Below are 27,679 nucleotides of genomic sequence, written 5' to 3' on the forward strand. Positions count from 1 at the left end.
TGTCGTCGGTGAAATAAGAAAGGACGACAATGAATTGTCTAAACCGTAGTTTATACGGGTGCGAGCTATAGTAATATTTCAATCGTAGTGACTGCCGACTAGCGAAACGAATAAAATTACCATGACAAAATATTTTGTCATGAAAATTACTACCCAACCTATATCGTCGCAGTCAACATTTTTCGACGTTAAAATGAAGATTACCTCCACGTATCTCGTTCGAAAAGAAATGATAAAGTAAAGAACAATAGTACACAGTAATGATAATAATAATAATAAAAACACATCGTATTTAAAGTATTGCGTACAATAATATTTTAATAGCGTTTATTCATTTATTGCACAATATCATGTAAATATATAAAACACGAAATCGTCAATAACATTGGTAATCATCATATTGTTATCATCGGACGAGAGCAAACTCGGCAAACGGAATAAAACCGGAGGGTTAAGGTTAGGTTACGAGCGACGAACACAGCAGCTGTTGTAAAGGATCTAGGTTCTCGGCGGCGTGCACGACCGTCGTCGACGTTTTGATGTGAACAATGAACCGTTTTCGTTATCGCTTCGCGGACAACACTGTAAATAAGATACGCGGTATAATAAATCGACAACAAAGGCGACCGGAGACGTCGACAGTAGTTGTAGTCGTAGACCGCGAAACACGCTGAACAGTGATCCGTTTGTTTATCGTGTACGACGAGACGTTGATTTTCGGGCGACAAGTCGTCGACGGCGGCGGCGGCGGATGAGGGAACGCTTCGAACGGATTCGGATGACTGTAGGCGAACGCGATTTTCACACACCGATCGCCGACCGTCCCCACCACCGTTGCCACTACCCTGCCCGAAACCCAAGCGCTGTATTGCGTCTAAACCGCGGCGGCGGCACGCATCACACAAACCGAAACCACTACCACTACCGGCGGTGGGTCAATCGCAGTCTAGTCCGCAACTCCGCGCCATATCTACACGTTCCACACACGGCCAAGACGGCGACCACTTATCACGATTAAGTCGCAAAATATTACTGTTACTACTTCGCCGATTGCACCGTGAACAACGACTGCGGCCACCGACGTCGTCTTCCACGTCCGTTCACGTTTTTTTTTTCTCGTCACGCCGTCGTCGTCGCCCGGCGAGCGTAGTCTCGGCCGTGCGCACAAGTGTCAGTCTCCGTCACACGGTTAGCGCGAGCTGGTTCGCGTCGACCGCGCCGCACTAGCCCGTCGCACCAAATTCGGTTTGCTCGCGCACCGTGTGTAGTCGTCTCGGTCACGATGTGATCGTTTAGCACGTGTTTCCGATTCCGTCGTCGACGGCGTTAACTGTTTTGGGTAGTTTTCGCGTGCGCGCGCGTTCCTGCGGCGGGTACCGTCATGCCGTTCGGACCAGAATTTCATTTGTCGGTGACTTCCACAACTTGGTCGCAAACCACGACTGAGTCATTCTAACCTCCTCCCCCTCCACACCGTCCTCGACGGCCGCCATATTTGTTAGTCGTGTGAGGTGTGTTCACACTTGGTTCATTTGCCGTCGAACCGCGGTCGCGCGTGTACCTCGCGCTCGTACTCTCTTCCTACTAGCCCGTTTTCTTCGCGGCAATGGGAGGCGCCGACGGACCGCCGCCCAAAGACGCGGACCGTTCGTCTTCGAACGACGGTCCCGTTCCCGAAGGTACGATTTGTTATTTGTTCCGTGTGATGGCCCGCTCATAACATGGCTTTGGTATGTTTTGTTCGCAGACGATCCAAATCACTTCGACAAACTGCTGACGCACCTTCGGTCGTTCTTGCCGTTTCTCACCAAGGTGATCGACAGCAGTGAACTGTTGGAAATCCAACCCGATCACGTGACCAAGTTGCAGTGTTTGTACGAACTGGTGGATAACAAAAGGTTTGCGATTTGTCTAAGCCGTATTATGTGTATAATTTTGTTAATTATTTTTATGTCATAGAACATGGTGAATTGAATCGAACGTGTGAAATAACGTTCATTATGACTCGTTTTTTTGGTTTAGATTAGTAATCGGCACAAATGATAATGGGTATTAAGAAAACATTTTTGAAAGCCGTAAAAATATATTTACTAAAATACAATAAAGTAAAAATGATTTTAATTGAGAAATTTTACTTATTCAGTGTAGCCGATATTATAATAATACTTGTATGCTGACGTCCATGGTTATTTTTTTTGTGAAATTTTAATTTTATTATATCAAATAGGTATCTATTTTCTTATGTGTATACAGACACCCATATCTCGCCTATTATTTACATGATATAAATAAGTCTTGAAATTTAAAAGAAGCTTAAACCTATAGATATATTAGATTAATAATGGATTTGACAAAGGTTATATTTTGAAATTATATCATCTGATTGCTGTGCTTAAATTTTAACAAAATAATTTTTCTCAATAACAATCTATAATTTATAGTTTATACAATATTGTATAGGCATCGAAACAACATTTTATATCTTTAGGTTACATACTTAATTCACTTAATAATTTTGTATGTCCTAGATAAAAATATATTATGATGTTTCAGATTATTAATGGGTTTGGATTTATCTAATGAATTATGGTAAATACTTTTTTTGAATTGCACTATTTAATAGTCACTATGTGAACTATGGCTTCATACATTATCTAATATTTGCACATTTTTACTGAAAAACCATTGTATTTTGTGTACTTTTTTCATTTTGTTGGTTCTTATTGTTTTATAATTTTATTATTGTTTAAATTTAGAAATTGTTAACTTTAATGTTAAAAAGTATTAAGTACTTAGATATTTCACTTTTTTTTCTTTTATTAAGTTAGTGGCTTATTTTAAATGGATTGTCCAGTATTATCTCATATACATTACTTGTATACCGAGCAATTTACTTAAAACTGTGTTGACTGATAAGTAATAATACAACTTTAAAATACTAGTTTATATCAAACATTTGTTTTTTATTTTACTTTAAATATAAATTTATAAAGTAGGTAGTAGCTACCTATGTTGTATAACTATTGTCTTGAAATTATAACTATTAATAATGTAGTAGGTATGTAAAATAAATAAATAAAAAAAAAACAAACACTTGAAACAGAGTTGTGTTTACATAGTTATTATATTGAGTTAATATTTATTTAGTTTCCATAAATTATATATCCATCGTATCAATAATTTGTACATTTAGTAAATTCTCTTCTTTCTATTTTCAACAAATTAAGAAGTTGTTTTATTTTAGTATTTAATACCTTTATCTTCAGATAGGTAATGGTTTAATTATTAATTAATATTTAATAAAAATTAAAAAACTCATAAAAATTATTATTAGGGTGTATGAAAAAGAAATTATTGAAATGTGTGTTTAATTTACGGAAAATCAAATTTTTATTTGAAAAAGCGTTTAATTCTAAGACAAATGGTACAAGTTGATCGTTTTTTCTCGTATTTAATGAATCATAAGAAATTGAAAAAAGACGGGTGACGTAATTGCTCCCGGCTCTTCGGAATTCTTCATCTTGCACGTGTAAAAGTAACTCGCTTCACACAACGATTTACCAACCTAAAAATGTTATTTTTGAAATTTTTTCTACATTTTAACGTGTTTTTTACGTGTTTCAAGACGATAAAAGTATTATTAGGATTTCAATATTTTAAAAACTAAACGTATTGAAATTCGAATACTTTTATCTTAGGATAGGGATACGTTCCGATGTGGCGGGACATTCCCAATTTTTAATATACTTTCTAGTGTCCCGCTTTAACTTTTAGCGAGACACGTATGCGTATGACACGATTTTTATGCGTTTTTTTAAATTTTTTTGAGTGGGACAAGAAAGTCCAGATTTTTCTACAACCACTTGGAGCAAAATATTTGTAGCATTCAACATTAAACATTAACCAACCTAATCTATTTATTTTTTTTGTTCAGTGTTCCGAATGCTGCTTTTTTATAAAGTGGACGTCAATATCCCGATTTTTTTACTTTATTACACATCTAAAAGTTGTCCCCCCGGTTAAAAAATAAAATCTTAACCCTATTATAACGTCTTAAACTCATAAAGTTACACGTTTATACATAAGATCAATTTAAAAAAATAACATTTTTAGGTGGGTTAATCGTTGCGTAAAGTGAGGAATTTTAACACGTAAAAGATCGCCAATTACGATGAGCCGTAACCAATTACGTTACGTGACTACTCTAAGTTTCTTACTATCTCTTAAAGTAATAAATAGTTCAATTTTACGTTTGCGAAAAATTTTAAGAACATTTTTTTGTGTAACTTCTTCAATATATTTTTATCAACCATCGTTATATATTTTACTTTGTTTTAGTTTTCTTTCTTTTTTTTTTGTTATAATATTATTTATAGTAACATTTGAAGCTTAGAATTATTAGAGTAATTAATTGAGTATTTCAGTTAGTATTTACAGTATTATATTTAGATATTTACTATTAATTCTATCATGCATTTTTTTTTGTATTAATATTATTTTTTTTTCCTTAGGTTGTCACCTGATCGTTTAAAAACTTGTAAAAAAGTATTTTATGATTTATATGATAGCTACAGTAATCTGTTAAACTACGTAAGTATATTATTAGTCTCGATTTAGTATATTAAGTACTTTTTGTTATAATATATTATTATTTGTTTGAATAAAGTTTCAATGATGCTTTAGAACAGTAGATTTTCTTTATTACATCTTATTTGTTCATTTAAATAAAATATCTTGAATAAATATACTATTAAAAATGACTAGTAAGTTGTAATGTTTTTATTTTAACTGATACATCTGAACTTTCACAGTATTTACCTGAAGATTTTAAAACTAGTTGGATGAAAGAAACTAAGTTAAATGACAATGAACAGGAAATGTAAGTAGTGAATTCCTTTTATACATTATTTAATTATCTGTATTTAAGTATATTTTCAAATATATTAATAAAAACAATATATTATTAATTATTATTTTCGAATAAAATATTTTCCTTGCAGATCCTCTGAAGTAAAATATACATTTAATAAAAGTATTCAAAACCAAAATAGTAAGTCTGAACCTTCCAATAATTTATCAGTACCAAGTACTAGTAATGATAATATGGAAAACAATCAACCAGATTCTCTAAAAGATTTAACGTCAAATAATGAGAATACTATTGATAAGAATGTTACGATGAGCGAGTCACCTAGTAATCAAAATGTACTCTATGACTCTATGTCTAAAAAGAATGATCTACCCGAGTTTTCAGACAGTCGTCTAAGGCTTAATAAGATAATTGGTTTTGCAGCTAATGCTTCCATAGAAAAACTTAATAAGTCTGATGCATCTGTTCCACATTCAGAACTTACTACGCAGATTTTTAATGAACTAATCAATCAAAATAATAGTCCAGTTCTCTATAAAGATATGTTGAAAGACATCAATATGGATGATATTGATGTAAACTACGTAAAAGAGGTAATAGAAGGTATTAAAAAAGCTAGTTGTGTGGGACCTGTTCAGCCACCGCCTTTACCGCCATCAGATCTTATGGATTTAGGAGCATCTAAAATAAATATAATATCAACTGCTGAACCAAATTCCAATGAAGTAGTAACTCATAATACTTTATTAAGTAAATCCACTACCATTAATCGTGCACAATCAAACACAGAGATGAATAAATCGCATAATGCTAATTCATCAAATGATACCAGACAAAAGTTTATATCAGCATTAAAACCGGGTACATTAATTGATCTTGAAAATTCAAAAGTAAGTCGTACTTCATTACATATTGAGTCTCTAAGACCAGCTATCAAAGCAAATGAGAAAAGTAACGATATTAAAACATCTGTAGCTGACATTGGTGTACCTCGTGATCCAAGAATAAGAAAAAAATCTCTATTAAGTTCTGAAAACAGTGTTAATTCAATTATTACACATGCATCATTAATGTCAAATGCACAAAATACTTTTTCAACTAATATTCCAACTATATATACTCCAAACATGGACAATTCAAAGGCTACATTGTTTGAAACTAGAGCACAGGAAATGTCAGGATATAATGGTCCAAGTCCACCAAATCATCCAAACAGTCAAATGTTAAATATACCGTTTTATTCAGAACATAATGGTGGTAGCTCTGTTCAATTTCAAAATAGACCGTTATCTCAAAATCAAAACAGACAAAATCGTAATGATTTTAATCAATTTGGTAATTCTTCCCAAATGCATGTAATTCCATCCCATTGTGAACCAATGGTAAAATATTGTGAACCAGTACCATTCAAGGTTCACAGTAATGATATAGTTTCTAAGAGAGATCCGAGGTCATTGAAAAATGTTCCATTAATAAATAAAATTCCGTTTCGTAATTATAAAGAATATAGAGAAGCCAAATATGGTAAAGAACAAAATAAAGGTTTAGATAAGAATAAGCAAATGAACCAAGCCCTTGAGAAAATTGAAAAAAATAATACGATTGATTCTTCTTATAATACTTTTGGTATTGTAAATGAAACAGCTAATATTAAAGGTTTTAAGATACCAAAAATCAAACATAATGAAGATCTTATTGATAATAATACATTAAAGAACTCTAAATCCAAAATGTTTGGGAGTAGTAAAAATAATGTAGATGTCTCAAAAACTGAAAAAAATTCTATAATACTTAAAAACACTGAATTAAAAAAAAGTAATGGTTCAAAAATGGATACAATTAATATTAGTCATACTGAAAAAGATTTAGAAATTCAAATATCTGAAAATAGTAATACAGATATAGATCATAAAATAAAAACAATTGTTAATAATAATTCAGACAAAGATGAAAGTTGTCCAGAAATCAACCCTGAAGAGATTACTGTTGATATAGCAAGTGAGGTTAATAAGGATGAACTTGATTCTAAATTTGAACAAAATAACATGTTTGTAGAACTTAATAAACCTAAAAGGACAAAGAAACCTAAAAAGTATTCCAAGGAAAAAGAATTTGAAAAAATTGTTAAAGAAGCTGTCCAGAGTTCATATGATGATGTATACGGTCCAAGAACTAGAACAAGATGTTCTCTATTGAAAAAAGACAAAACCTTAAATACCTCAAATGTTAACAGCCCTAAGCCTAAATTTGAGAAAAATGATCTATCAAGAAATGATAAAAAATTGGAATCTGGAGAATGTAGTAAGAAACTTGATAATGTATCAATTCCAAACATGCAAGATGTTAGTGAACCAATTGAAATCGGACATAATATTATATCATCTACTTCGAAAGAACAATCAGAAGTTGTCAATTCTACAACAACTGAAATCTTATATAAAAGTCGAGCAGAAAATATAGTTTCTTCTAATGAGATCAATTCTACAGCAGATAATAACCCTAAAATTGATGAGAAATTAATTAACATTTTGAAAAATCCTAAGTTTATAAGTTTATTTCAAGATGAAAATAAAATGGAAAAACTTAATAAATTGTTAGAAAGTTCAGATTTAAATATCAATGAAGATAAATCAAAAAATAAAGATATATTAAATGAAGAACAAATTGATATTGACAAACAAAAAAAAAGAAAAATGAAAAAGGAAAAAAGAAAACGAAAAAAAATGAAGAAAAATCTTAGTGAAGAATCTTCTAACGAAGAAAGTGTAAATGACATTTCAGATGATAGTAATTTAAACCAAGCAGAAAGCATAGTAATTACTAAAAATAAAAATAACAATTTAAATGAATTTAACCAAGGAAATACTAATTCTATAAATATTCCTAGTCATTCATCAACAGATCGACATAAATTAAAATCTATCAAACGTAAAAAATCTAAAGAAAGCTATGGAAATTTTGAAATTCTTAAAGATAAATGTAAACCTGAATTAAAAAATTTAAAAATTGTTTTGGCTAAATTTGATAAAAGTATTAAAAGAAGTGAAAACTGTAATTCAGATATTTCCAGTACAGGTATTGATATACCAACCAATAATGAACCAATAAGTATTGAAAAAGCACATGAAATAAAACCTAAAAAACCTTTTTATGGTCCATTAAGTGTTAAGTTAGCAAGACAAAAAATGGAAATTGAACGGAAGAATTCTAAAAATAAACAAGACCATAAAAACCATATTAAGTTAACTAAGATTTGTGATACAACTGGTGAACTATATTCTAGTTTAATGATTAAACAACCAATTGTTTTAATAAGACCTTGTATAAACTTAGATGAAATTACCTCTAAAAAAACGGTTGTACAGAATTCAAATATATCAACTGTTATTGAACCAAATGTTACTGTAAGCAAACCAGAATTTAAAAAAGCTAGACTATCAGAATTAGATAAACTTCATGCTGATATTAGTGAAATGTTTGATTGTGAAGCTGTGTTAAATGCTTCAAATATACGACAATGTAGAACCAATAAGCAAATTGATTATGTAAACACAAATGTAGTTTCTTCAAAGAAAAAGAAAGCATCTAATATTGAACAATTAGATTCTAATAATGATCAAAATAAGTTAATTTGTGGTACAGAAAATCCAAAAAACACAAAAAAGAAAGTTAAAAAATCTACACTTAAATTAAAGAATAAGAAAAAAGGTGTTAAAAAGTCAACGGCAATCAAAACTTTACCACCAGTAGTTGTTAAAACTGCAGTTTTAAATATAACATCTAATGAACAATCAGATAAATTAAAAAAAAAAAGGAAGGGACACAAAAAATTTAAGAAGTCTAATCGTAACCAATTGAATAATGTCATTAATGACTCGGTATTATATGATGAATCTGAATTGAATAATGTGTCTAACAATAAAATATCTACTGAAATAATACCTAGAGTTTTATCAGAATATGAATTTAAAGACAAATCTTACTTTCAAACTGCTGATAATATTTTGGAATGTAAATTTTGTGATTACAAGGATAAAGGATTAAATATTGTTCTTCATTTTAAAGATAAACACAGTGAAGAGGAAGTATTACCATCCAGATTGCCCACGAATTGTGCTGAACCATTAATACTTCAATCTATAAAAGAGAATTTTTTGTATCAAGATTCCCAAGATATAAAACCATTTTGTCATCTTGGACCCATGAATGTTAATTATACTTGTGTTTTTTGTCAAGTTATATTTTATGATTATTTTAAGTTTTATGATCATTTAACTGGCCATACTGGAGAATACAGATTCAAATGTAAGATGTGTGATCAAATTTATTCAAATGAAGATGATTTAGATAAACATATTTTAGAACATGCGTACTATGATAAAACTAATGGAATTTCACATTTAATATATCCCAATCCAATTAGTAGTAAAATAGTATTTGGATATTTGTGTTCATTTTGTTATTATGTACAACTTGATTACAATAACATGGTCAAACATATGGAATTACGACATTTTGATGAAGATAAAAAATCAAATGGCTATTGGACAGTTATACGCATTAGTATGTCTATGACAGATGAAAATTATATAGATTCACCAATTGATTTTGATAACCTGGTTGGATGTTTACCTCCTATTCAAGTTGATCAAGTTATTTCTGAGAGTAATGATAATGAAGATCAAATCCAAGATTTAAATAAAGTATCCAAACAAACACAAGCACAATGTGATTTCATTCTTTCTATTAAAAAAGAAATCATCGAACCAATGAATGATGAAATTTCACAATTTTTACCAATTTCAAAATGTTCACCACTTTCAGTTATTGAAGATAGTCCATCGGAATTATCTATTTTTGAAAATCCGCCAAATTTAATTATTGATAAAAACTCCCCAAAGTTAACTTTTGATAAAAACCCTTCAGATTCAAATGTTGATATAAACCCTCCAGAATCAGTTATTGGTGTGAATCATTCTAAATCAGATATTGATATGAATTCTCCAGAATCAATTATTGGTATAAATCCTCCAGAATCAGTTATTAGTGTGAATCATCCTAAATCAGATATTGATGTGAATTCTCCAGAATCAGTTATTGGTGTAAATCATCCTAAATCAGATATTTATGTGAATTCTTCAGAATTAGTTATTGATGTAAATCCTACAGAATCAGTTATTGATGTGAATCCTGTAGAATCAGTTATTGATGTGAATCCTCTGGAATTACTTAAGGATGTGAATCATCCTGAATCAAATATTGAAGTGAATCCTCTAGAAACTAATATGCTCAAATTTTTACCAGAACAAGCTTATCAATGTAAGTAAATACTTTATGACTAATGATATTTATTGTAATCTGGTTTCATTTTATTAGATCCTACAAATCAAACAAGAATCAGCACAGAAGCATCCGATATTGACAATTTTGAAATCACATTAAAAGGGAATTCTATAAAGTATACTTTGGCTGGTTTAAGTTGTGAATTGATAAATTCAATGGCATTATTCAAATGTTCAATATTAAATTGCTCAGAAAATCAATTTTCAACTGTAGATTTAAATGATTTTCACAAGCATATAAATCAAAATCATAAATTTGTGGTTTGGGATGGAAAGTGCAAATTATGTCATGATAACCTGAAATTGATTTCTAAAAAATATTATATAAAAAATGCGTTAAAACATTTAGTTACGCATCATTTGGTTTTTAAGAATAAAGAACAACCCAATCATATGAGTATATAAATCTTAATTATATTTTTAATAATTTTAGAGTTGCATAATCTAATGTTCATTAATTTTTTTTTAGTAAATCCAAAAGGTTTAAATCTCAACCAAAGTTTATCTTCTACAAGCCAAGATATCAACAATACACCAGCTATGTTTATGAAACAAATTGCTAATTGTGAGTTTACATTTTGTTATTCTTTATAGTGACAATAATACATTTATACTGTGTGATTATGATTTTGAACTAGAATAGAAGACTTGCAATATAAGGCATTTAATAGAACAGTTTTTTTTTTGGTTTTCTCTATATACAATTATTTTGTGCTGTTTTAAGTTTTGAATTGGTGTTATTGGATAATTTATAAAAGTAATTAACAAAATAACAATTAATAAAATACAAAATAAAAATATTTATTAATTTTCATACAGTAATATTTGTTGATAAAAATTATAACAAAAAATTGAAGGAGATTTAAAAATTAAGAAATATTGTATTTAGTACTAAGTATCAGTGTCGGCCTGGGATCTAAAAGGCCTAAGAGGCAAATTATTTAAAGGGCCTTTCAAAAATACCAAACCTCAAAAAAATAGTTTTTATTGACAGCTTTCATTTAGCAAAAAATTTCAAATGTTAAGATTAAAGATCTTATATTAATTAATATTGAAAAATGTAATATGTTTAACGACTATATAATTGAACAAAACAAGATCGTTTAGTATAGTACAGTTTATATTTTAGTGATCTTTTTAATAAATTTGATGAGTGAGCAACATTGTCAATCAATTTTTCTCTGTCAATTTCTATATCTTTTTCTACAGCCATTATCATTAACAGGCCCAAATTTTCTTGTTTAATGACTGATCTTAATTTTGTTTTTATAATCTTTAATTTTGAAAAAACTCTCTTGCACAAAACTTGTGTAGATGGTTAAATTAATATTAATTTGTAAGCTATGAATGGATTACAAAACAGATTTGATTAAAAAGATAATTCTCAAATTATTACAAAAGAACAATATATACAATTTCTGAATTTATTACAATTCGGTTTTATTGTTTCACTATCTTCACCTTCAGTATCATTAGATGGTTCAGTTTAATAATTTTTATCATTTTTGTGATTCACTACAAGATAAATTTGGTAGGGAATTTTTGAAATGAGAAGCAAATTTTTTTAGCTTCAAACATATTACTTATCTGTCTACTCTTACTAATTCACAAATAGTTTTTAATGCATCACTATGTTTCATTGACTGAATGTTTGAAAATGATTTTGGATCTAACCAGTTACAATCTCTGAGTAAATTTTCATTTGGAACAAATCTTTTTTTAATACTATTAAGTATGGTATCCAAAATGTTAAAAGAATTTAGTTTGAATTTTTCAAATGAACTAACACTTCTGGATTCATCTTGACAATTTTCACCGGGTTATCTTTTCTTTTTTTTTTTTTTAATCATAGATTTCAAAATTATCATATAATTTTATTATTACCACGGACTAAGATATTATGATTTTATTATCATTATGCTATAATAGATGTATAGTAGGTACATTTTGGTAAATAATTTCATTTATTTCTTGAAAAATACAGGTTGGGGCCTCGAAGGCGATCGCCTCCTAGCCGCCTGGGCCAGGCTGACACTGCTAAGTATGTGTAGTGCCTTTTAGTCTGAAATATGAATTATAAATTACTATAAATCATAAACTAATACATTTGTTAACTAATTATACACATACAATATGAATTTCATAATGTGTATACTTGGTTTGTAACAATATTCATGTTTATATTGCTATTGATTAGTGTAGTATTTTAACTTGGTTTTTTTGTTTGATCGATTATCTCAAACTGTTTAAAATTTAGTTTCAGATATTTTATAATCTACTTATTTTTAAAATAATTTTTGAACATAACGGTCTGAAATTTAAAGTTTTAACATTTTGTAAATACCTACTTGTTTGAATTTGATGGTTTTACTTTAATATGCTGCCAGGACCAGATCAAGTGTTTTAACACACTTTGGCAAACTTAAGTTTTGCCGCCCCTTACATATTACACCCTATATATTTTTTTTATCTATAATACAAAAATGTTAAATGCCACCCTAGGTGTGGGCCTATGGACCGCCTACCTCTTGAGCTGGCCCTGTATGCTGCATTTAAAAAGTATTTGATATTGCTGTATTATTGTTAACTTAAAATATTTAGGAATCTTATCTTCAATATATTAAGTGACATTACACAAAATTTGTTTCAATTACATTAATTTCAAATTTTGTAGAATGTGTGCAAAATTGGAGTAACTAATATTTAATAAAAAAGCAAAAGTATCATTACATTTAAAAACTATTCAGAAAAAATTTCATTAATTTATATATACCTTTCTTCAATAATAATATGTAATATACTACATATAGTGAAGCGTTGATTCTGCATGTTAAATATGTGCATCATTACATAATTAAAAAAAAAAAAAGTGATCATGTAAGTAACGCTCTGCTGTATAGTAGGTCACTAAAATGGAAGTCTAGGATTTATTTTTCAGTAAATGGTGTAAAAGTGGCTTATGTTTTAATGACCTGAATATTTAAAAATTTAAATTCTTTTATAGTTATTAATTATTATAAGCCAAACTCATGGAAAATATTATATTACATTTTCAACTCTTAGCTACTTATACAAACATTTTTATAAATTTTAACTAAAAAATAATTTGCAAATAGTATTTGCAAATATTAATTTGCAAAATATTAATGATTTTGACAAATGTTGTCAATTTCAAACGCTATTAAAAAAAAATTTGTGCATATTCTTATAATTTTTGAATCATTATAAGAATAACTTATGAGGAAGTTTGTATTAAATTTTCAAGTATTTTGATTTGGCCAAAAGAAATTATTGTTATTTATAAAAAATTAAACTAATAATTCTAATGTCTATAAATAGCATTAAAATAAGTAAAATATTTTGAAAATTAAATCATGTAAAGAAAATTTATAATCTCAATAACTGATGAAATTTTCAAGTATTTACGAATTATACTTTTTGAATAATAACAAATACTTAAAATTGTTTGAGGTTAAATTGTTATCGTTAGGCCATTTTGTAAAAATTTAAAATTCAGGCGCTCATAACATTTTTCTAATAATGACACTTTGAGTTTTTTCTATAGTTATTTGAAGGAAAACTTAGTGTTGAATTTTTTAAACCTTAGATATAAATTATTTTTTTAAGTTTAAAGACAAAATATTTAAAAAAATTAACTGTATATAGATAACACCAATATAAACATTTGGTGAAAATGTCAAGTATTTATAGTGATTAGTTTTTGAATAACAACAATATAAAAAAAAATTTAAAAAAAACTGTTGGAAAAATCTTATGTTTGATCTCTATAATTCAAATAATAATGTTAATAATTAAATGATAATATTATAAATCTCTTTTTTTTTCCTAAAAATATTCATTTTCAGACAATTATAATGTCTTTATAATAATATTGATGTATACCATGTAAATAATAAATTACTGTGTAATGCCCTTAAGGTGAAGCTTTGATGATAAATCAAGCAAAAACAAATTTGTTTTGAAGATAATCATGTGTTTATCTTAATAAATGCAAAACGCTGGAAATATTAGGAGATATCAGTTGTAATATAATAGATAATACAATATTGTATGAATGTATTGATGAATCATGTTCAAATAAATTTTCAACAATATTTTACCATGAATTTGTAAAACATATCCAATCATATCATAAAATAATCAGTTGGGATGGAATGTGCGATATTTGTAGATATGGATTTTGGAGAAAAAATTGTTTGTACTTAGAAAATTCTCTAGAACATTTATTTTTCTATCATTTAATTGAATACAAAAAGAAAAATGTATATAATGATCATAAGTAAACAGTAGCTTATCAATTATCATAGTAAAATGCATCTATGTATATTGGTTATTGGTACCTTTATTCAACGTGACCTAATATTTTCTATGCATATAAATCTGTACCAAAACTTATCTCTGTTTTTAAATAACTAAGCACAACAACATCACTACATATTCATTTCATATGTTATAAATAAACAATAAAAATAATTTAAAAGTGAATAAATTAGTTAATTTTTTTCACTGCAAAAATGATTTATACTTTTTTTTTATCACTGACAAATTATAATTAAATAGCAAATGTATAATATATTATTCAAGCTCAATTTTTCACAATTTATAAAACTAACAATTCTTTTATGTAGCTGTTTATGTATATTATTATATTAATAATCAGCATGGATTGTTAGCATAATACAGTAATATAGTAATGTATATTGTAATATATTATTTGAAATAAAGTATTTAATTAAATGTAATTTCTTAGAACAGAAATATTATACATTAATGTATGTTTTGATTTGTGTTCAGATGATTCCAGCAATCCAGCTTTTAGAAATATTTGGGGCACGTTTGTAAAAACATCACCAAGTGATACATATCAATTAACCAAAATAGTAATATAGAATGTTTATTTTTTAAATTCGAAACATTTGGAAACAAATCATGATTACTAATCATACAAATTACTTAATATGGATTAGGTTCTTAAATTCCTGGGAAAAGTGAGGTTATAATTTTTGACATAATTATTAAATTCAAGAACTGAATTCGGTAGCCAATCAATACATATCAGCGTTTTTTTGTTTCAAAAGCATACAATCTGATGTTTTCTGCGATTATTTACTTACAAAATTTAGTTGCCTTTAAAAAGCCCTTCATTCTTCTTAACTTGAATATAGTTGCAATAGTTGCGATGAGTTGCAATATAATATATTTTTTATGATAAGAAATAGATATTTCCTTATTTGATTATTTTTACTAGATATTATGATTTATGTTGATTATTATTTCAATCATTTATTAACTAATTTTAAAATTTTTTAAATTTATTTTCTCCTTTAGGTTCAGTAGAACACAATGAAATTGAAAACTCTGAACAATCTAGTCATATATTTGGTAACCAATGTGAAACATCAGGTATATTCAATGTTTATTTTAATTAGAATTTTTACGTTATTTCATTGACATTTTAAACTAATGTTACTTAAAATAAATCATTTATATTAAATCCAATAGCTTTATAATTATGTGAGATTTAATCAAAATTATTTTGAAAGTATTTAAAACAACTATTAATGGTATGTTTATATTAGTTTCTAATTTCTAGTTAAATGTAAAAAATGCTAAACTTTTATTTTTGATTTACCCATAATTTCTAGAGAAAGAAAATTGTTCTTATCTTTAATATTTTATTACAAGTTGTTGCCATAAATATATACCAGAAGTTGCAAATTAGCTGTAAATTAAGTACAATAGATTTTAAGTAAAATTAATTGTTAATGGTGTTTTTTTTTTATATACATAAATATATAGTAAACCCAGACATTTACCATGGCTCTAATGATGAAAGGGTTCCATCTTTGAGTTCATCCAATTTGAATGTTAAAAGTTCAAAAAAGGTATGTACTTTTCTTATTAAGTTAAAATAAAAAATATACATTATTGAAAACCTAATTTTTTATTTTAATCATTAATTCTCTTTTTAGGTAAAAGGAAACACTTATAAAATGAACTCATGTGTATCTGATAGTGATATTGAAATAAAGACAATTATTGAACTTGTTCTTCCACATTCAGAAATAGTTCTTGAAAAAGGTCAGCAAATTGTTAATAATGGTGTACCTATAAATGGTATAATTTATTTAATAGAAACAGATTATAAAAAAGATTATGATAAAAAAGTACGAGATTTACCGATAAATGTGATGAAAACAAAATTAGCTTTTAGTGAAATGTCTATTCTACCAAGATTATTGGGTCTTTTTAAATGTATGGACCGAACTTGCACAAAAATTTTTAATTCAAAAGAAATGTTTAAATTACATATGAAATTACATTTTTCAAATACCGAGAAAAAAAAAAGTAAAATGTTTTATTTCAATCTTCTTTCGTGCAAAATAATATATTTTCTTATTAATCTATGTGTGTTATAGAAAACCAAATTTACAATGTTGAACAGTTTAAAATGTGTGCCTACTGCTTTAAAATGTTTGATGATGAAGAATCTTTGGCTAACCATATTGCTGATAAATACAGTTTTTGTGAATATTTTTGTCCTTACTGCTTCTATCGTGCTTATTCTGCCTCTCATGTTTTGGTTCACCAGGTAATATTATTTGTTACTATAATTTAAATAATTTAATTTCATCATATCAAAATTGTATATATTTTCAGACTTTAATTCATACCAAAATACCCAAACATTATACAATAAAACTAGAATGCGATTATGGTGCTTGTGATTATCCAAAAGAAACTTTATTCATAGTAGACTTCAAGAAATTTGTATTACCTTACAAGTGCAACGTTGGTAAGTTTTTCTATTTTTAAGAATTTATTAGTTAATAGATGAAATTTGAATATTTTATCTAGTGGCTTATTTAAAAATGTAGGTGTAATCTAAGTGTACAATGGAGTACACCCCATTTGCATTATCATTTAGCAACTGAAATAAATTATAAGGTGCTATGTACCATAGCCTCCCATACATTAGTCACAATACCATGAATACCTTGAATCTTATCACCAGTTGGTTTTTAAAACTTAAACCCTTTAAAATTGTTGAATAATTGCAAAATACAAAATTCCGAATTGTGGTATATTTTTATAGAGGAAAAATTTTACTTTTTTAATTTCCTCGATGTATTTTGTTTTATTAATAAATACTTAATTATAAAATAATTGACATGATCTATATTAAAAATAAAAATTAGTTATTTTCGATTGGTTACCAATTAAATCTCAAACATTGGCGCTCCTTTAATAAGACTCAGAATTTGGTATCCCTGAACTCTCCTTTCAATGTTAAATACGTCACTAAATGTAGCTAATATTGTTCAGTAAGTATAAATTTATTGAATATAAACAAATATATAATTATATTTAATTCCGTAGAAATGTTACATCAAAAAATTGTAGTTTAGGAAGTGTCATGATTTTCTAGTCATTGTTGAATATTTCGTAGTTTTATCATCATTTCCATATTAAAAAAGCGGGTAAGTGGGTACCGCTCTGCTGTACATTAGGTGCCGTGTAGATCACTATTATATATTATAGGAGTGTTAAAAATTTGAACCCAATGATAGTTATCATTGTATACGAAAAACGATTCTGAACGAAGATGATTTGTCAGCCTAGGATATAATTTCCAGTGGTTGATGAAAAAGGTGGTTTTTGTTTTAATGGCTCGAATACACCAAAATTTAAGTTCTTTTATAATTATTGTAAGCTAAACTTATGAAAAATTTTTCAGAAAAATTGAAAATTTCAATTGTCTATAAGTAGCTTAAAAAAAGTCAAAATATTTTGAAAATTAAATCATGTAGAGAAAATGCCAATTTAAATAACTGGTGAAATTTTCAAGTATCTATGACTTATATTTTTTGAATAATAACAAATATTTAAAATCGTTTGAGGATAAATCGTTATCGTTACGATATTTCGTAAAAATTTAAAATTTAAACGCACTTAAAATTTTTCCTATAATGATGCTTCGAGTTTTCTCTATAGATACTTGAAGAAAAACTTATAAAAAACTTAGTGTTGTATTTTTAATCCTTAGTTATTAACACAAACAATTTTATGATTTTTCAATTTCAAAATTACTTACAAATTTTCGCGTTTTCGACAGATTTTGTAAAAGTTTGAACTATAAACGCTTATAAAAAAATTTTGACTAACGATTTTTAATTTTTTTTAGCTATAATAAGAACAATTTGTAAGGAACCTTGTATTAAATTTTTAATTTTTTTTGGTCATCCAAAATTTTTTTATCGACACTTCAAAAAAAAATCTCATTAAAATCGAAAATTTCAGTGGTCTATAAATAACTCAAAAAAGTCAACATTTTTTGATAATTTAATTGTATATAGATAACACTAACATAAACATTTAATCATAATTTTAAGTATTTACAGTGATTAGTTTTTGAGTTACAATCATATAAAAAAATCGATTTGATCGAAAACTGGTTTTGCGTAAAAATTTTCGTTTTTCCATCACTTTTTTTTCGTTTTTTCGATTTTTTTGAAAACTGTTGGAAAATGTTAACTTTTGACCTCTATAATGCACCAAGGATATTCATTTTGCCATCGGAAATCACCCCCCCCCCCCCCCCCCAAAGTTTGAAATTTAAGCATTATTTCGACTAGTTATGCTGTACACAGACACAAAAACTAAAAAAAAAACACACATCATTGTAAAATCAATACATTTATCACTTAATTCAGAATCTAAAACAAAACAAAACAAAAAAAACACATCATTGTAAAATCAATACATTCATCACTCTGTTCAGAATCTAAAATCAATTATGTAATAAAGAATACATAAGATTATGATTTATCATGAATTACAGGTATTAAATTATTTGAAGTTACTAAATTACTATTAAATTATTTTTTTAATTTTTTTCCTTACTAAATCAGGCATTATCATTGTCATTGTCAAAATTGACTATTATATTATCTTTTCTGGTGACAAATATAGTAGTGTAACACTGTAACGTATATACTACAAAGAGGCAATTAATTTACTAAAAGTAATAGGTATATATGAATTATAAAATATCCTTAGAGGCTATTAACACTGCTCAGAATCGTTTTTCATATGCAACGATTGAATTTATATTTAATATCCCATCCATTGTGTATTGACCTTAATTGCAAGTTACCTACATTTGAAACCTACTATACAGTAGACGCAGTGAGATTCGGTTTTTATGTTGGGTATATAAAATTAATGCCATTAACTACTAAACGAAAATTTAACAATAATAACTTTATACTTCTAGTTATAAATAATTAACTTTTTGGACTTTTCTTTTTTGTTGGCTCATCTGCTCACCGAGTACTTGTGTTAGAAAAAGAAATCATGAAAACCGGTACAGTAGAATTTCAGATATAAGAATTCGCCTCACGTTTTAATAATATACAATAAAGATTTCATTTTCATAATATTATTAATTTCTCAAAACGTTGGAATAACCCAAAATCGTTCATAAAATACTATAAAATGTTAATATTTATGATTTGTCTTTATGACCATAATGATAGTTGTACCGTGTTAGGGTGGGGTGCACAAAAGTTTTATCGACCGGCATCCGTGAGGACATTGGTCGGGTGTTCGTGAACTTGTGCTGTTGTACCTAATACTTATGCATCGATGGTTACCGTTGTTGCAACGGAGTAGAAGCGAACGAAGTTAAGCGCCGATTAGTCGGTACTACTCAAGTCGGTTGAGGCGAACATTCAGATTGTGCTACGCGCCCGTGCGCGTAATCTTAGGTGGCCTACAATTTGTGTAATAAATATAGTCGATAAACGATTCAGTCGCAGGAATTTTGTATTGAATTTCTTTAGTAACAAAATAAATCCATATTCCATAATGGAATTGATAAGAATAATATAATATAATATTATGAATAAGTAATAAATTATTTATAGAGTTAAACAGATACCTTCTGTAACTATATTTGTTCTATTTAAGAAGATATTTGTCTATTATTAGTGAGAGAGAAATACACGTCCAAAATAAATCACAACAAAGATAACAATATTTTTAAAATAAAAATTAGCACTAGGTCCCAGTATGCACACTGCACAGGATGTATTGTTTATCTTTTATGTTAACTATGTTTGAATTTGGTAACGAATAGATGTGCAGTATGGACTTAGGGAGACGTATTTTGTTTGTCTCTATATTATGTAAATTCAAGTTTTGCTGAAAGCGCTAGCAATGACTCGTTTTTCGTCAAATTTGATAGCACCATATTTTGATGCTGTTTTCTTTGTTACTCCTAACGCCTTCCGCAACCACCAATTATATAATCTATAGCCGTGGATCTGATAGCGTTTTCTATCTATTAATCAATTGGTGTTACACTTAACATCATCTATTATAGCTTATTGTATTGTTAAAACTAATATATTTTGTATATTATGACATTATACTCTAAAGCTGGTGTATTTGGATATTAATACACTATTTTATAATAAATGTTAATATTTAGTGGAAATATATTATCTTAGTTAATCTGCGACCACGATTTAGGATGATGTTTTTTTAAATCGTGTTTGTATCATACAACGCTATCCGTAAAAATGCATAGTGTTTTTTTTTCTACACCCGATTTTTGTAAATACTATTTACATTTAACCATCATTTAAATTTTGTGTTATCTACTGCGTTGATAATAATTGCCGTGTAGCACTTGTTTTATTCTGTGCTAGTGCAGTCAGATGTAAAAAATTATAAGATTGTGTCTGTTATCAGTTGTAATATTGTAAATATTGTCCTGTCCCGTAGGCAGGATGGCTGCTAAACTTCGATGATATCGTGTTGTCGGTAGCTGTCTTATTTATGAGTGTGTTATAATAATGTATATATAATATAATATTAAGATCTCGTATTTTATATTATTTTTTTGATAACAATAAAAATAGACAATAGTATTAGTTTATTCTTAACAGATCATTAATAAACTTTATTTTAACTCGAATTTGTTAAGGTTGCTGTGCTTTTTCTTGTTATCTACTTCACGAATTCAAAGATCATTTGAATGAAAACCATCAACAATGTGATCAATTCTGTTGTTACATTTGTTCTAATAAAGATGACGCTGCAGGATATTATGCACTCCAACCTAGTGTAATGATTTCAGTAAGCATGATATGTCAGATTTAATAAATAAGGGAATCTTTTAATTATCTATATTAACATGGACCATGGTTTATTTTAAAATATCTTTACTCATTTTTGTTATGTATCAGGTTTCACCTTCAAATTGTAATTGTATGTAATGCTTTTTATTTTTTTTTTTTATCAATTGATTTTTGTACATATAAGCATATAAATGATATAATGTGAACTTATTAGACCAAATTAATTAATAAACCATGTACATATAAGATAAAATAATAACAATTATATTCCTTTTTTTTTTTTTGCGGTTTGGAACCGACGACCGGGAGGGGACTGCTTTCGCATTACTTCCTCCTAACAATTATATTACTAAATATAAATATAATTACTTATTTTTTTCAGCATTTCAAGCTTCATAACTTAAATAGATATCAATGTATTTTCTGCTTGTTTGGTAGTGAAATTATTAATCCAATGATAAAGCATTTAGCATTAGAACATTTTGAATATGAGCCTTTATGCTTGGAGCGTTCTACGGTATCTGATGATTGTGTAAGAATATTTAATATGAATAATCAATAAATAGTTACATCAATGCAATATTTTTAATTATTTAAATGTTATTATTATAGGATTCTAAAAATATTAAAAATCTGAAAATTTTAAGATTGAATAAAGTTATTGAAAATGGAATGATAGAGATAATAAACTTACCAGCAGATATATTTTCATTACCTGAAGTTTTGCCCCTGAAATCTAAAAAAAGACCTATAGAGTGTCCTGATGCCCTTTCAGTAGCTATGAAATCTGCTCGTATTGAAGGATCTCAGCTATCAGATACTATTGTTATTACAGTTCCTGATAGTGCACAAATGGGAGAAAGTAGTACACCATTATCGTTAAACATTGATAATGAATTTATTATGATTGATGATGTGAATCAAAATGATATGCAAGAATCATTGAAAATAAATCGTATTTGGTCTGAGTCTAAAAACAAAGAGAAAGAGCCAAAAGTGTCATCAACTGATGATATTATTGTAATTGAAGATGAAGATGATTTGTTAGAGAAAGAAGAACTTGAGAGTTCAACTAAACGAACATGTTTAGAGCAAGAAGAATCAATCAATGGATCAATTAAGGTTAAAAGAGTAGCATTTCCAATTATTGAATTGGATAAATTGTTTTTCTGTAAAGAGTGTGGTAAGTATTTAGTCATTTTTTTTTATTTTTATAAAAAATTAGTTATTTATTTTAAATGTTTGTCTTATAGAAAAAGTTTTCTCAAATGGTGACATTTATTATTCCCATCTTAATGTATGTCCTTCCTGGGATAGTGTTGCGGGACGGAAATGTATGTATTGTGTTAAAGTATTTAAAACTACATTAAACATGACTGAACATATCAAACTTCATGGACCTGATCGTTTCAAATGCTATTTATGCGATTTGAATTTACCATCTCAGCGCGCTATTACACATCATATGAAGCATAGTCATAAAATTACAAATATAGATTTTGTACCTGAACACCCTGATTTAACTGATTTGGATAAAGACGTTTTTATTGTACTTGAAAATAAAAAAATTGAGCTTAAGGAACAAAAAATTAATAACTTGTTAAAATGTATCAAGTGTCCATTTAAAGGCAACACCAATAAAATTATTATGTCTCATATGAAGGCTGTTCATAATGATGAGGAAAATGTGAATTGTAAAGATATTTCATATGATAAGATAATGCAAGAACAACCAAATGATACAAATAACTTAGTCAATTCTTTAATACCTCAACAAAATGAACAACAGAGTACAAGCTTGAAAAGAAAACGTTCTACTGTAAGTTTTTCTTTTCTTTTATTATTACTTGAATTTTAGTGTCTAAACTCTAAAGTAAATCATTTATAAGCATAAAGCCATTCAGGATTTTGACTTTTTTTTTATGTTATATATTAGAATTTTGGCAACCAGAAAGTACCACTAAAAGAAAAACCTATTACTAAAGACAAAACAAAAAACCTATGTTTTTCTCCTGATACTATTGACAGTATTCCAAAGTCACATATATTCTCGGATCCGATTAGCTGTTCATTATGTACATACAATACAAAGGTGAGGTCCAATCTAGTTATACATTTGAATGGACATAAAAAAGGACAAGATAATACTACTAAAGAAATTGTTAATCCTGTACCTTCTATTGGAAAGTCTGAACTTATGTTTGACAAGATGATAAATCTTTCTGCAAGTTCATTTGATGCTATGAATACTGAAAAGGTAATTTTTAATTTATATTAAAGTTAAATACTGTATTTGGAGGTGGGTAGAAATCAGATTACATGTGTTATCTTACTAAATTAATAATTACCATATCTACTGTGTGAAGATGCCACAACTCTGCACCCAAGTTAACCATCAAATATAGTTCTTAACTTGAATGTTATATAAAAATTAATTAAAAATGTTAAAAGTTTTAAGTATTCTATTGGATATTTTTAAGTTTAAACAATTTAAATAGTTGATTGATAAATATTAATTTTTGGTATTTGATTTATCATCATATCAATTTTATGTTCTTAAATCTTAAAGAAGTATTTGAAAATGTATTGAATGACTACTTTGATTCACTTAATCTATTTTGGAACTAAGTTGTTTATCACGGGTTGGCGAGGATACCTAACCGAAAAAAGTGTAACACGTAGCGAAAAACTGTTAGAGAAAGAGACCGATAATCAGTTGTTTACCTAAGAGATTAAATTATTTTTACAATTTCCCAAAATATCTATCTCCAATAAAAACCAATGAATTAAATTGATACAATCATAGAACCACGAATAAGATCGTATCTATTTTATTTTATTTTATTATATTATATTATAATAATATGTTTATTTAATAAAAATATTTCAAAATTAAGTTTATTAAGAAATAAAAAATCATGAATTATATTTGTATAAGACTGTAAAATTTGATTCCGATAGTATTTTATTTATTTCAAAATTATACAGTTGACAATAACAACAATAATTATTTATAGTTTTTGTAATGGAAATACATTTGTTTCAAACTATATGAACAATTAATATAAATTTTTTTTTAGATTTCATTTTGTGTTCACCAGTTCTTAGAAAATAATATATATAATATACATATACATGTTTGCAGGATAGATATCAATGGTTAAAATTATATAATATATACCTTTTAGTATAAGTTTTATTTATATTAAATATATTGAATTAAGCATCGTACATTTTATATAATATATTTTTCCTAGCAAGTTGCATAAACTAATCTATCAACGATGAGTTATATTATAATGAGTATAATAAAATATTAAATAAACAATAAAAATTTTAATAAAATATAATAATTTAATTCAGAAGCCATTGAAAATGTGATTTGTTGTTTATTCCAAATTGAAATATTGTTATTCCACCATTTATTGTAATGGACTTTTTGTTTGTTTCGGTTAATTTTATACTAGTTAGTAGGTACTATTACTGTTAACTAAATTAAACTTCCAATGTCTATAAGTTATATATTGAACATTTGAGACAGTCTTAGAACTTATTCACCAATAATTAAGATACATTTTTAAAATAATATTTTTTTTTTAGAATCTAAACTAAGATGTAATTTTTAGATGTATTTTAATGTATTTCTATATTTTTTATGAGTCAACAATTATTATTTTATTTTATAGATGAAAAGAGATGAACTTGATAAGAAAATTGTTGAAGTAGCTCCTGATGACAATATTAATACAGAGATATTTCCGAAGTTCATACCAAAAAATATGCGATATAAATGCTCAATACCTCTATGTGATTATACAGGTTTAACAGAGGAAAGATTAAAGACACATATATCAGTCCTTCATTCTTCCTACGAATGTTACACGTAATTAAAATATAGTTCATTTTTAAATGTTATAAAATTTAGAAAAACATGTACCTATCCAAGATTTTCGTATTATAAATTTTAAAAATATTTTACTTTTTTCAATATTAGAATTATTCTTTAAATAATAAATTATTTCATATTTAATATTCTTTTATATTTATAGATGTCCACATTGTTTACCACCATGCGAGACATCCAAAATTGTAGAACATTTAATGCACCATGGTGAAAATTTATATAAATGTCAGTACTGTGATTATATTGACTTCAATCGAGTTGAAATGAAAACACACATGAGAAATACTCATCTATCAGAAATATCCAATTCAGTACAATCCAATATAATTGTAATCAGACAAACATTGCCAGTAGATGATAGTTTTGACAGAGGTAGAAGCAAAGGTATATTATTAATGTGTATTATTACTAATCTAAAATTAACTTAATTTGAAAGAAAAAAATATATTTGTCAATTAACTTATACATTATAGTTCCATCTAATGTGCCTCAATGGATATGCAATATATGCTCTACTGGTTTAAGATATACAGAAAATGAGATAACATCACATATTTTAATGGCCCATAATATATCAAATATGTTTAAATGTCCTATGTGTCAATTTGAAAACAAGGATGATAATCCTAGTATATTTGAAGAACATTATAAGTCGGAACATCCTTCAGTAGCAGTACAGTGCTTAAGAGTTTTTGAAATGGTTTGTATACATTTCAGATAAGTTTTACTACTACAAAACGTTTGTACTTATTAAGTACTCTTAAACTCTATATACATATTTTAACTTGTAATAATATTAATAACTATTAATTATGAGTTAAATTTTTATTTATTTTTTAGATTTCTGATAAAGAAGAATGGCACAAGCCTTTGAAAGGTGCAGAAAACTTTTTAGAACAGCAAGCCTTAGAAAGTATTGAACCTACACTTGTGCCTCCTACTTGTCGAGGAATTCCTGTTGAATCATCACCATTAAAAATGAACAATAAATTTCGTGGCACGTCAAAGAGTCCAAAATCGGCAACTAAAAGCTCTTCATTTCAACCTCATAAACAGAAAACGTTAATTAATAGTTTTAATAAGAATGATAAGTTAGGGGCAATATCGTCAAATGGTCACTTTGTCTGTCCTAAATGCGATGTTTTTGAAACTATTAATATAGAACTTTTCCGTGAGCACTTATATAAAGAAGTCAATTATAAAACGTAAGCAGTACTTTTTTTTTTAGTAAAGAATTTCAATTACAATTTTGTAATATTTGCAGATGGAAATGCTTGAAATGTTTTGAAATATCTGATTCTCCTAAGAAAATGGCATGGCATGTTAAGAAACATGGAATTGGAAGCAAGTATGAAAAAATTGAAGATGGAGAGAAATTGAAATGGGTACACAATTAGATTATTTTCTTTTATTGAAGTATATTTCATTCAATATTTTTAATTTTTATTTATTTGTATAGGTTGATAGAGTTATTGGGCATCAGTTTTTCTTATTGACTGAATTAAATAAAAACAGTAAAGCAAAACATATAAAAAGTGTTGAGTCATGTAAAACTGTAATAGTTAATAATAAAAGGACATCTAATTCTCCTAATAAAGTTAGTATAAATAGTATTTATGTGATAAAGTAATAAATATATTTTATTTTTAGAAAAAAAATATTGAATGCCAGGAAAAGGAAGTATTACTTTCTCAGCCGAGCTCTGATCCTGCATCAAATGACGATATCATTAATTTGGTAGATGATTCTGATAACGAATAATTTGATACAACTTAAAATATTTATCTTGGTAATATTAATCATTTTGTTATATAATAAACTCAATCTTGGAATATTTTTAAAATACTAAAATTGTATATTTAAATTAATGTAATTTTGAATTTTTTTTTTACAGGCAATAAATAATTGCCATGATGTATCTAAGACTGACAAATTGGCTGTTGATTAATTAAATAAAAAATGTACTATCATTCCGATAAAATTGAATGTTTGAAATTATCATTTCAATACTGATGTTATTTGTTTATATTTAATGTGTTTAATGTTTATATCTCAAAATTATAATAATTATGTATAAATATATTTATAAAAGACTGTTATATTTATTATTTTTGATTACCACCCATGTATTTATTGTATGAAAGGGCTTATTAATTTATTTTGTAGCTTAAGACTAAAATAATTATGATTTTATATTTCCTATATTTTCAATTACTTTGTATAGACACTTGTATAAGTAGAGTATCGAACTGATAAAATTTACTTTTAATGTTATTAGTTTGAATAATAACGGTATATCATAAATATTTTAGAACTTAGTTAGATTTAAGTACTACTATTTTAATAATTTTTTGTATAGAATAAAAAGTATGAATTTTCTATTATTTTTTAATAA

At 27.2% G+C, this 27,679-nt stretch overlaps 1 protein-coding gene across 2 annotated transcripts; it reads left to right on the forward strand.

The window, feature by feature from the left end:
* Positions 1–291: 291 nt before the first annotated feature.
* On the forward strand, positions 292–27,679 carry LOC114128109 (uncharacterized). 2 transcript variants are annotated; one of them, XM_050211073.1, is made up of 26 exons: positions 292–1,679; positions 1,748–1,898; positions 2,554–2,589; positions 4,512–4,590; positions 4,812–4,879; positions 5,001–10,189; positions 10,247–10,609; positions 10,682–10,777; positions 15,562–15,636; positions 16,033–16,118; positions 16,206–16,581; positions 16,653–16,825; positions 16,894–17,029; positions 21,227–21,378; positions 21,763–21,912; positions 21,993–22,563; positions 22,634–23,199; positions 23,317–23,637; positions 25,067–25,263; positions 25,430–25,668; positions 25,758–25,984; positions 26,125–26,489; positions 26,549–26,669; positions 26,744–26,881; positions 26,935–27,073; positions 27,179–27,679. In XM_050211073.1, exons 1-25 carry the CDS (start codon positions 1,607–1,609, stop codon positions 27,043–27,045), a joined length of 10,059 nt encoding a protein of 3,352 aa, XP_050067030.1. In that variant the 5' UTR covers positions 292–1,606; the 3' UTR covers positions 27,046–27,073; positions 27,179–27,679. The 2 variants fall into 2 exon arrangements, with proteins under 2 accessions (XP_050067030.1, XP_027848340.2); XM_027992539.2 differs by lacking the exon at positions 2,554–2,589.

Source organism: Aphis gossypii, chromosome 1, assembly GCF_020184175.1.
Source record: "Aphis gossypii isolate Hap1 chromosome 1, ASM2018417v2, whole genome shotgun sequence".
NCBI classification, from domain to species: Eukaryota; Metazoa; Arthropoda; class Insecta; order Hemiptera; family Aphididae; genus Aphis; species Aphis gossypii.

What these genes read in the sequence shown, in the direction of transcription:
- LOC114128109 (XM_050211073.1), top strand. Translation starts at nt 1,607, where the DNA reads ATGGGAGGCGCCGACGGACCGCCGCCCAAAGACGCGGACCGTTCGTCT. An exon ending in ACAGTAATCTGTTAAACTAC is followed by an intron (nt 4,591 to 4,811) that starts GTAAGTATATTA and finishes GAACTTTCACAG; the next exon opens with TATTTACCTGAAGATTTTAA. An exon ending in GCTTAAGAGTTTTTGAAATG is followed by an intron (nt 25,985 to 26,124) that starts GTTTGTATACAT and finishes TTTATTTTTTAG; the next exon opens with ATTTCTGATAAAGAAGAATG.